General features: G+C 39.3%; 1 protein-coding gene across 1 annotated transcript in view; it reads left to right on the top strand.

Annotated features, from left to right (window-relative positions):
- The first annotated feature begins 12489 nt into the window (after positions 1-12489).
- LOC133945744 (chromaffin granule amine transporter) overlaps positions 12490-13220 on the top strand; it is a 7213-nt gene continuing 6482 nt past the window's right edge. The window contains exon 1 of the mRNA XM_062382058.1: positions 12490-12586. Coding sequence (XP_062238042.1) covers positions 12490-12586 — 97 coding nt within the window. The remainder of the gene's footprint in view (positions 12587-13220) is intronic.

The raw sequence follows: 13220 nt of genomic DNA, 5'->3' as shown, positions 1-13220 counted from the left end.
TGTCTGTATATAAAGATGATCAGTGACTTTATATAAAGATGATCAGTGACTGTATATAAAAATGATCAGTGACTCTATATAAAGATGATCAGTGACTGTATATAAAGATGATCAGTGACTGTATACAAATATGATCAGTGACTGTATATAAAAATGATCAGTGACTGTATATAAAGATGATCAGTGACTGTATATAAAGATGATCAGTGACTGTATATAAAGATGATCAGTGACTGTATATAAAGATGATGAGTGACTGTATATAAAGATGATCAGTGACTTTATATAAAGATGATTAGTGACTGTATATAAAAATGATCAGTGACTGTATATAAAGATGATCAGTGACTGTATATAAAGATGATCAGTGACTTTATATAAAGAGAATAAGTGACTGTATATAAAAATGATCAGTGACTGTATATAAAGATGATCAGTGACTTTATATAAAAATGATTAGTGACTGTATATAAAAATGATCATTGACTTTATATAAAGATGATCAGTGACTTTATATAAAGATGATCAGTGACTGTATATAAAAATGATCAGTGACTCTATATAAAGATGATCAGTGACTGTATATAAAGATGATCAGTGACTGTATATAAAGATGATCAGTGACTGTATATAAAAATGATCAGTGACTCTATATAAAGATGATCAGTGACTGTATATAAAGATGATCAGTGACTTTATATAAAAATGATCAGTGACTGTATATAAAAATGATCAGTGACTGTATATAAAGATGATCAGTGACTGTATATAAAGATGATCAGTGACTGTATATAAAAATGATCAGTGACTTTATATAAAGATGATCAGTGACTGTATATAAAAATGATCAGTGACTCTATATAAAAATGATCAGTGACTGTATATAAAGATGATCAGTGTCTGTATATAAAGATGATCAGTGACTTTATATAAAGATGATCAGTGACTGTATATAAAGATGATCAGTGACTTTATATAAAGATGATCAGTGACTGTATATAAAGAGAATCAGTGACTGTATATAAAGACAATAAGTGACTGTATATAAAAATGATCAGTGACTGTATTTAAAGATGATCAGTGACTTTATATAAAGATGATCAGTGCCTGTATATATAGATGATTAGTGACTGTATATAAAGATGATCAGTGACTGTATATAGAGATGATTAGTGACTGTATATAAAGATGATCAGTGACTGTATATAAAGATGATCAGTGACTATATATAGATGATCAGTGACTGTATATAAAGAAGATCAGTGACTTTATATAAAGATGATCAGTGACTGTATATAAAGATGATCAGTGACTGTATATAAAGATGATCAGTGACTGTATATAAAGATGATGAGTGACTGTATATAAAGATGATCAGTGACTTTATATAAAGATGATTAGTGACTGTATATAAAAATGATCAGTGACTGTATATAAAGATGATCAGTGACTTTATATAAAGAGAATAAGTTACTGTATATAAAAATGATCAGTGACTGTATATAAAGATGATCAGTGACTGTATATATAGATGATTAGTGACTGTATATAAAGATGATCAGTGACTTTATATAAAGATGATCAGTGACTGTATATAAAAATGATCAGTGACTCTATATAAAGATGATCAGTGACTTTATATAAAAATGATCAGTGACTGTATATAAAGATGATCAGTGACTGTATATAAAGATGATCAGTGACTTTATATAAAGATGATCAGTGACTTTATATAAAGATGATCAGTGACTGTATATAAAGATGATCAGTGACTGTATATAAAGATGATCAGTGACTGTATATATAGATGATTAGTGACTGTATATAAAGATGATCAGTGACTTTATATAAAAATGATCAGTGACTCTATATAAAGATGATCAGTGACTTTATATAAAAATGATCAGTGACTGTATATAAAGATGATCAGTGACTTTATATAAAAATGATAAGTGACTGTATATAAAGATGATTAGTGACTTTATATAAAGATGATCAGTGACTTTATATAAAGATGATCAGTGACTTTATATAAAGATGATCAGTGACTGTATATAAAAATGATCAGTGACTGTATATAAAGATGATCAGTGACTGTATATAAAGATGATCAGTGACTTTATATAAAGATGATCAGTGACTGTATATAAAGATGATCAGTGACTGTATATAAAGATGATGAGTGACTGTATATAAAGATGATCAGTGACTTTATATAAAGATGATTAGTGACTGTATATAAAAATGATCAGTGACTGTATATAAAGATGATCAGTGACTGTATATAAAGATGATCAGTGACTTTATATAAAAATGATTAGTGACTGTATATAAAAATGATCAGTGACTTTATATAAAGATGATCAGTGACTGTATATAAAGATGATCAGTGACTGTATATAAAAATGATCAGTGACTCTATATAAAGATGATCAGTGACTGTATATAAAGATGATCAGTGACTTTATATAAAAATGATCAGTGACTGTATATAAAAATGATCAGTGACTGTATATATAGATGATTAGTGACTGTATATAAAGATGATCAGTGACTTTATATAAAAATGATTAGTGACTGTATATAAAAATGATCAGTGACTTTATATAAAGATGATCAGTGACTTTATATAAAGATGATCAGTGACTGTATATAAAAATGATCAGTGACTCTATATAAAGATGATCAGTGACTGTATATAAAGATGATCAGTGACTTTATATAAAAATGATCAGTGACTGTATATAAAAATGATCAGTGACTGTATATAAAGATGATCAGTGACTGTATATAAAGATGATCAGTGACTTTATATAAAGATGATCAGTGACCGTATATAAAGATGATCAGTGACTGTATATAAAAATGATCAGTGACTGTATATAAAGATGATCAGTGACTGTATATAAAGATGATCAGTGACTTTATATAAAGATGATCAGTGACTGTATATAAAGATGATCAGTGACTGTATATAAAGATGATGAGTGACTGTATATAAAGATGATCAGTGACTTTATATAAAGATGATTAGTGACTGTATATAAAAATGATCAGTGACTGTATATAAAGATGATCAGTGACTGTATATAAAGATGATCAGTGACTTTATATAAAGATGATCAGTGACTGTATATAAAAATGATCAGTGACTCTATATAAAGATGATCAGTGACTGTATATAAAGATGATCAGTGACTGTATACAAATATGATCAGTGACTGTATATAAAAATGATCAGTGACTGTATATAAAGATGATCAGTGACTGTATATAAAGATGATCAGTGACTGTATATAAAGATGATCAGTGACTGTATATAAAGATGATGAGTGACTGTATATAAAGATGATCAGTGACTTTATATAAAGATGATTAGTGACTGTATATAAAAATGATCAGTGACTGTATATAAAGATGATCAGTGACTGTATATAAAGATGATCAGTGACTTTATATAAAGAGAATAAGTGACTGTATATAAAAATGATCAGTGACTGTATATAAAGATGATCAGTGACTTTATATAAAAATGATCAGTGACTGTATATAAAGATGATCAGTGACTGTATATAAAAATGATCAGTGACTTTATATAAAGATGATCAGTGACTGTATATAAAAATGATCAGTGACTCTATATAAAAATGATCAGTGACTGTATATAAAGATGATCAGTGACTTTATATAAAAATGATCAGTGACTGTATATAAAAATGATCAGTGACTGTATATAAAGATGATCAGTGACTGTATATAAAGATGATCAGTGACTTTATATAAAGATGATCAGTGACCGTATATAAAGATGATCAGTGACTGTATATAAAAATGATCAGTGACTGTATATAAAGATGATCAGTGACTGTATATAAAGATGATTAGTGACTTTATATAAAGATGATCAGTGACTGTATATAAAGATGATTATTGACTGTATATAGAGATAATCAGTGACTGTATATAAAGATGATTATTGACTGTATATAGAGATGATCAGTGTCTGTATATAAAGATGATTATTGACTGTATATAGAGATGATCAGTGACTGTATATAAAGATGATTATTGACTGTATATGAAGATGATCAGTGACTGTATATAGAGATGATCAGAGACTGTATATATAGATGATTAGTGACTTTATATAAAGATGATCAGTGACTGTATATAGAGATGATCAGTGACTGTATATAAAGATGATCAGTGACTGTATATAAAGATGATCAGTGTCTGTATATAAAGATGATCAGTGACTGTATATAAAGATGATTAGTGACTTTATATAAAGATGATCAGTGACTGTATATAAAGATGATTATTGACTGTATATAGAGATAATCAGTGACTGTATATAAAGATGATTATTGACTGTATATAGAGATGATCAGTGTCTGTATATAAAGATGATTATTGACTGTATATGAAGATGATCAGTGACTGTATATAGAGATGATCAGTGACTGTATATAGAGATGATCAGTGACTGTATATAAAAATGATCAGTGACTGTATATAAAGATGATCAGTGACTGTATATAAAGATGATCAGTGACTGTATATAAAGATGATCAGTGACTGTATATAGAGATGATCAGAGACTGTATATATAGATGATTAGTGACTTTATATAAAGATGATTATTGACTGTATATAAATATGATTCTTGATTGTATATATAGATGATTAGTGACTGTATATAAATATGATTATTGACTGTATATAGAGATGATCAGTGAAGGGGCTCAGGAGGCAGGTCTTCAGCTCCAGAGAGGACAGACAGAGGACATGGACACAGTGTCGCTGCCCGGTCCCCTCCAACCCGTCCCCCCCTTCCGCACCCCCGCACCAGCGACGCCGTGAGGCGCCACAGCGAGGACCCCCCCCCCCCCCCCCCCCCCCCCACCAACACAAAACGTCGAGGCGGGCCCACACCGAGCCTCCTGTTGAGCCGCTTCCGATGTTCGGCCGGTACATCGGTGCAACACTAGATATTAGATATTTCTCACGACACGCTGTTTGAAAATCACTGGGCTACATGACGTCACTCCCAGAGACGCAAGAGGAAATCAAATATATATTTTACTATTAATGACAAAACAGTAACTTTAATCAGATTACTGGTTTGGAAATAGTAACGTGTTAGATTACTCGTTACTGAAAAAAGTGGTCAGATTAGGCATCACTGGTCATGATCAATGATCTTTGATTTCTCTTAACATATGTTTGATATATATAACAGTTGTATATTTGTTCTATTTACTAACATCAGTTGTGTTTATGATGTGTTGTGTTGTTCAGTGAGAGGTCAGAGGTCAGAACCTGCTGTTGACACGTTGAATAAGACACAAACAAGTTGAAAATGATCAACATGAACTTTATTGAGTTTATTGTTAATAAACAAAGACCAAAGCTCCACCACATTGACCAGGAAGCAGATGTAGATAAATAAATATCTTTAATTAGGTTGAATCCGAGGCGCCCCCTGGTGGCTGGTTCTCTGTGTGCCACCTGATCAGCTTCTCTATAATCTATAATCCACCATTAGATCTTAAAGGGACAGTTCACACTCCTGTGGAGTCGTCCAGCGTCCACCAGACGTTACTGCTGCAGGGTCTGTTGTTTTGGATCCTGCTCAGACGAAGGGCCCCAGTAAAGGGCCTCTCTAAAGGACCTCACTGAAGGGCCCCACTGAGGGGCCCCACTAATGGGCCCCTCTTAAGGGCCTCACTAAAGGGCCTCTCTAAAGGACCTCACTGAGGGGCCCCTCTGAAGGGCCTCTCTGAAGGACCTATCTGGGGGGCCCTACTAAAGGGCCTCTCTAAAGGACCTCTCTAAAGGGCCTCTCTAAAGGGCCTCACTAAAGGACCTCACTGAAGGGCCCCACTGAGGGGCCCCACTAATGGGCCCCTCTTAAGGGCCTCACTAAAGGGCCTCTCTAAAGGGCCTCTCTAAGGGCCTCTCTAAAGGACCTCACTGAAGGGCCCCACTGAGGCGCCCCACTAATGGGCCCCTCTTAAGGGCCTCACTAAAGGGCCTCTCTAAAGGGCCTCTCTAAAGGACCTCACTGAGGGGTCCCACTGAGGGGTCCCACTCAAACAGATGCTGTGTATTAAACTGTTGATGAGGGAACGATCAGCAGCTATTCTCCGTCGTCCTCCTCTTTTTCCCAGAATGCCTTGTCTTCCTCTGGCCCTGCTGTGGGCGGGGCAGACACACCCCCTGGCTCTTGTTTTTGCCTGACTCCGCCCGGTCGATGGCGGTGCAGGACAGCCCCTCGTGGCAGTGGCAGCGCCCCAGGTTCCTCCTGAGTTTGGTGGGGCCCCGCAGCAGCAGACAGGCCTCGCCCTCCCCCGGGATCTTCTGACAGCGTTTCCCCGTCAGGTAGCGGACGCAGCACAGGCCCCGCCCACAGTCTCCGGACCGTACGCAGCTCGCCATCTCTGGAGCTGAAACAGGTGGACACGTGCTGAGGCTGGAGCAGCAGCAGTGCACTCTGGGACGTGGAGTTCTTTTCACTTTACTCACCTCTAGTCCTGTTGAAGCTGTCGGTGTCCACCTGTCTGTCTGTGTCTCTCTCCACCTGTCTGTCCACCTGTCTGTCCACCTGTCTGTCCCCCTGTCTGTCCACCTGTCTGTCCCCCTGTCTGTCCACCTGTCTGTCCTGAGAGGACGGCCTCCTCTGAGCTCTGTTACTGCAGCCCCCCCTCTGATAGAGAGAGAGAGAGATGTGTGTTTAAGGTAAAAACATAGAGCTCGTGTGTGTTGTGTTCATGTTGTGTTGTGTTCAGGTGTGTCACTAACCACAGGTGTGTTGCACTCAGGTGTGGAACACGAAGTCGTCGCTCGATGATTCGTCCGCTGGGCCACCTGCTCCACCTGGTCGCCATGGGAACGATCCTGATGGGCAGGTGAGAGTGATGTCACTGTGACGTCATCCTCTACGTTGATACTGTAAAGTACTACTACTACTACCACTAATAATAATGATAATAATAATAATACTACCACTAATACTACTACTAATACTACTACTACTACTACCACTACTACTACTACTAATACTACTACTACTACTACTACTACCAATGCTACTACTACTACTAAATGTGCTGCTCCTATGTTAACTCTATTAACTGTTGTGTACTTCATGTACTTCCCTTACTATCTTTCTAATCATATAACTGCTGCTACTATAGTATTAATACTAACAATTCTTACAACTTGTATTACTAATTCTACGATGACAGCTGTTTATTTTCTTTCATAATCACAGAATCAGTATCACTAACCATATTGTATCATAATCAATTATCCCAGTTTAAGCATGTATGTGCATGTGTATATTTCCCTATAGATATTACACAGATATGATGGTATAAGGTAGATAATATAAGCATCAACAAAGGGTTAAATAAACACTTAAATAAGTAAGAATACAATATAAAGATTCCTGTCATGTTATATCCAATATATATTTTAAAGCAGTTGGTAAAAGAAATATAAAAAAGTTTGATAGTATATTCAATGTAAACATGGTATATACACTGTATTGCACATGTATGAAATAGATAAATAATAATTAACAGTTAAATGATTTAAGTCAAATGTAATTAAGTTGGTTGTAGTCGAGCAAATAATCATTTAATTTTAATCCATTTTAACAGGAATTAGATTTTAGTTTATCTAATTAATATAAATATCAGAAAATTCACAAAATGTACTGCTACTGCTACTAATAATAATAATAATAATGGAATATCATATTAGTAATCGCTAGGAATACTTTTAATATCGTTGAAATTACTTTAGTCAAGTTACAATACTGTAATATTACAGTTACTAATAAATCCCCTGTTTCTACTGAGAAGTACACTGAAGTAAATTTAGTATTACTACTAGTAATACTGCTTATACAAATCAAATGTTATTTAACTTGTAATTTGAGGATCAATCAGACACAAAGTATTCAGGAGAGGATTATTACCTCAGAGGAGGCGGAGCCACTTACCGTCTCTTTGGACGACCGGATGGTGTTCGAGTCCAGAGCCAGACCGTAGACCAGAGACATGCACAGCACGCTGCGCCACATGTACGAGCTGGGATCCATCTCTCCACCAGTGCCTCCTCTGGTTTCTAGTTTAAATCTTTGAGTCTGATAAGAACAGATCTGTTTTCTTTCCTCTGTGAATCAAATCTCGTTCAGTCGTCTCCTCTCGTCTCTGACCTGAAACCTTCAGGTGCGTTTGTTTTTATACCCCTCCCCTCCCCTCTGATCCGTCCTCCTCCAGCCGCCGGTCCCTCAGAAGTCTTCAAGGTGCGTTTGAAGCTTGACCGCATCAGTCGGGCGGAGACAGCGCCGCCTTGGCTTCCTTCCTGAGGCCCGAGGCCTGGGGGGGGGGGGGGGGTGCGTTTGAAACGTGACACTACAGAGAGATGAGAACACACCTGGAGACACAGTGTGTGTGTGTGTGTGTGTGTGTGTGTGAGAGAGTGTGTCTGTGTGTGTGTGTGTGAGTGTGTGAGACAGTGTGAGAGAGTGTGTTTGTGTGTGTGTGTGTGTGTGTGTGTGTGAGAGAGTGTGTTTGTGTGTGTGTGTTTGTGTGTGTGTGTGTGTGTGTGTGTGTGTGTGTGTGTGAGTGAGTGAGTGAGTGAGTAAGAGAGAATGTGTGAGAGTGTAAGAGAGTGTGTGTGTGTGTTTGTTTGTTTTTGTATGTGTGTGTGTGAGTGTGTGAGTGTGTGTGTGTGTGTGTGTGTGTGTGTGTGTGTGTTTGACAGACAGCTGTCTCAGCCAATCCCAAACAGACACAGAGTCATGTGGTGCCACTTGTTTCGTTTCTTTCCCAGGGTTCATTGTGCTTCGGAGACGAATGGTTGTTCAGAGACGTGATGTCGAGACGTCACGTCTCTGAAAAACCTTTAACAGGTACAAATACACAGAAACCTCAGAGACACATGTGAGGACCCGTCTCCCAGGACGGACACAAGTCAACAGATGTCCAGTGAAGGAAACATCAAGATTAAAGTCCCTAGCAGCATTGATGAGGGTAGACATCTTGAAGGATAACTTCAATACTATATGTCAATCAGACCCGCTGCAATCACAGTCCATGCTCAGCAACCAGCAGGACCACGATCCACCAGCAGGACCAGACGCCACTCCAGTCCTCAGTCACCGTCCACCGCCGACCACCAGGAGGACCCATCACAAGCCACCACCGCGGTCCTGGTCCACTGCTTGTGTGTCATGTGTCATAAAATAGAACAAGTAACGTTCTGGTGCACTAACTAGCTCTAACTATAAGCTTTATCAAAAAGGAAGGTTTTGAGTCTACTCTTAAACGAACAGATGGTGACTGCCTCCTGAACTGAAAGTGGTAGATGATTCCACAGCCGAGGGGCTTGATGGCTGAGAGCTCTGGCTCCTCCTCTGCTTTTAGAGACTTTAGGGACGACAGCCTGAGTTGTGGGAGCGGAGTGCTCTAGTGGGTTGATAAGGTATTAACAGCTCTTTAAGGTATAAAGGCGCTATATTATTAAGGGCCTTGAAGGTGAGGAGGAGAATTTTAAATTCTATTCTAGATTTAACAGGAAGCCAGTGTAGCGATGCTAACACAGGAGACATGTGGTCTCTGGTCCTGGTTGTCTTCAGGACACGTGCTGCAGCATTTTGGACAAGCTGTAGAGTCTTTAACGACTTCCTGCTGGAGCCTGATAATAATGAATTACAATAGTCCAGTCTCCATGTAACAGAGGCGTGGACTAGTTCTTCTGCATCTTTTTGTGAAAGGGTTAGGGTTATTACGCAAGTGAAAAAAGGTGTTCCAAGAAATTTGTTTAATTGACTGTTAAAGGACAAATCAGGATTGAAGATCGCTCCCAAGTCTTGTTCTGCCTCGGTGGTCCACCGGTCGGCCGTGAAGGAGGCGGTGGACCGACGCCCTCTGAAGGACTGGAGCCGAACTGTCGAGGTCATGATTTTTGGGAGCTGACATGTCGGCCATGTTTATTTACAGTCTTGGTTTTGGAGACGGCGGAGCCACCTGAGAGTGTCTGATGAGAATGAACTCATCAAACAGGAACTGGAACAATTTCAACTGTGTCAGTGTGTGGACATGTTGTGTAGTGAGTGTCTGTGAAGCAGCAGCAGGTTGTCGGGTCCGACTCCTTCAATTAGGAACATGTGGGAACATCCAGGCAAGGGGATGAGCCTGTAGAGCAGCAGGAGGCGGGACATGATGTATAAACTCTGCTGTGGACAAATCAGTGTTGTTGTTTACAGCTCACCCGGCGTCGGCCCTCATCACCAGAAGATCTGGAATCTCCTCGTGTTTCCAAGTGGACGTCTTCGTCTTCTACGTGTAAAGCTCCTCTTCTTCATCCTGAGATGTTTGTGTTCTTCAGGTTTCACGTCACGTGTTAGAAACCTCATCAACACGTCCACTCGCTCACTGGGAAGCTTCCACACATTGTCCTGCTGGTTCCTCACAGATCAGATCATCTAGAAGTTCATAGGACTCTATTCTTTGAGCCAAACGGAGAAACTCACAGACACACACACACACACACACACACACACACACACACACACACACACACACACACTTACTTATCAGATTGTGTGTAGTTACATGTTATAGTGGACAAACATTAAGACTTCATGCAGACAGAACAGCAGGTAAACAGACCTGTGTGTTTGTGTGTGTGTGTGTGTGTGTGTGTGTGTGTGTGTAGATGTGTGTGTGTGATAAGGTCTCCTGCCTGCGGGTTGTTCCAGGGCTTCAATAAAGGGACAGCAGATGCTCACAATTACCTGCTCTCTCATACACACACTCACACACAGGTCACAGGGTGTATTGATTGTGTGTTCCGTGTGTTAATGTGCGTGTGAGTCTCCATATTGTCTGTTTTCATCATTATCAGAATAAAAGGGAGGGATCACCCCCCCCCCCAGGTCAGATATATAGTCGTTCCATCAGCAGCTGAAGCAAGAAGAAGACCTTCACTCGTTCCGGTAAGACTCACCTTTGTGTTCACTTCCTGTCTCATTGACTTTGGTGAAGTATTCATAAGTTTCTAATATTATATATATATATATATATATATATATATATATATATATTTATGTGTGTGTTTGTAATCTGCTAAACCTTTTATTTTAAATATTTTTTGCTGTTGTCTTTTTGTTTTGACCTTTTTAAAACTAATTTTCCTGTTTTTCAGTAAAACTTCATTTTTTCAGTCATTAATAATTTTGTGATGTGTGTTTGTTGTGTGTGTGTGTGTGTTCTGTGCGTGTGTGTATGTGTTTGACAGATATAGTACATACAGTGTGTTGATCATGCTTATTATTTTCTCTTTTATTTAAAAGACAACAAAGCCAAAGATATTCAATATATAAAAACATTCGTTTTTACAGACAGTGTTCTGAGGTATATGTGTGTGTCTGTGTGTGTTCGTGTTTGTGTAGGGGGGTAGTTAAACAATTGTAGGACAAAATCACATTTCACATCAATTTTCCATCCAACAGAAGAAAGAGAGGGAGGTGAAGCCGAGAGATGAACAGAGACAAGAGAATAAGCGTGTGTGTGCGTGTGTGTGTGTGCGTGTCTGCGTGTGCGTGTGTGTGTGTGCGTGTGCATGCGTGTGTGTGTTAACTGGGTTAGCGAGGGAGGAGAGAGCCTGTAAACCAATCAGCAGTCAGAACAGACAGACAGTAAAATCCGTTCATGTTCTCACTCGACAGGAAAAATCTGAAAATATCTGAATCACTTTCCTTCCTGTTTTTTTAACGTCTCACAAGATTATATTTATCTTTTCAGTTTAACAAAAATCTTTGTTTCATTGAAAAGCTGGAGAAAAAAATCCACCTTCATCTAACAGTGAAGAAGTGGAGACACGTGGTGACCTCAGGGGGAGCGTCTCCGTGACTCTGCTGAGAGAAGAACTGTCACAACCAGCTGAAGAGCGAAGCTGAACTGAGATCAGTTAGAAACACTCCGAAGTTATTAACAACCAGAGTTCATCTCCAAGATTCAGCAGGAAACTGTGAAAGCTGAAGATCTGATCCAGCTGCAGCTCCTCAGGTCCAGGGAGCAGAGGATCCTCTCTGTTGGTCACTCAAGCAGCTGATCAGGGATCTGATGAGTGAGACTGCAGCGTCCTCCTCAGGGACCATGTCCTCCTCGGGGGTCGGGGTGTGTTTGTGGAAGCAGGATGAAGTGTGTGTGTTCATGGTGAAGAAGGAACATGTGTGTGACTCAACAGGTGAACTCAGATCCCAGTTCTCTGTGCTGGTTTGAAGGTGGAAACAGGTTCAATGAGAACAATGTGCAGATGTGTCAGAGCTGATAATAAACAACCATCCTGTCGATTTATTAAAGATGTGATATGAACAACTCTGACTCACAAACACTATGAAACAATGTCACACACACACATAGGTGTTCCAACCTGTGTGTGTCTGTGGGTGTGTGTGTGTCCGCAGACATGGCGTGGCTCCATCAGAGTCGAGCTTCTCCCAGACTTGTCCTGGTGGTGGTGTGTGTCGCACTGCTGCTTGACAACATGTTGCTTACAGTGGTCGGTGAGTACACACACACACACGAACAGACACACACACTTACTGAAACCCTTTGCTGCACGTTAGCATGTTCCACAGATGTTCGGCTGTCCACACACTTTCAGCCACAGGGTGTCCTCACACAGGTTCGAGTCCCAACTGCTGGAAACAGATCGATGACGCAACTGAAAACGCACAAAGGTCGAAGCTGTCGTCATCCGTTAGAGTCAGGGCACGAGTAAAGGCTGCGGGGTCACACAGACACACAAACACACACACTCACAGAGACACACACACTCACACAGAGACACAAACACACACACACACACACACACACTCACACACACACAGACACACACACACACCCTCTTGACCATGAACTTTAAAGATGGCCGTCTCAGTTCACAGTGTCTCTTTAGGTTCAGATCATTTCCTCTCTGCTCCTTGAGCCCTTCGTGATTTTTTAGATGTTACACACTTATCATGGTATTTACAGATTCACAATAACAAATAACTGAATCAATCATCACTGAAGGAGGCCTTGTGCAGTCTGGGGTGGTGTCCCCCATGGCTCCATCCTGGGTCCTATATTATTTCCCATAATTCCTGTCGTCAGGATGTGAGATGCTGTTTAATAAAAACGAGCCAAATCCAGATC

The sequence above is a fragment of the Platichthys flesus genome, chromosome 3 (genome assembly GCF_949316205.1).
Source record: "Platichthys flesus chromosome 3, fPlaFle2.1, whole genome shotgun sequence".
In the NCBI taxonomy this organism is placed as follows: Eukaryota; Metazoa; Chordata; class Actinopteri; order Pleuronectiformes; family Pleuronectidae; genus Platichthys; species Platichthys flesus.
The sequence above is the reverse complement of the archived record's forward strand: the minus strand, read 5'-3'. Positions and strand labels throughout refer to the sequence as shown.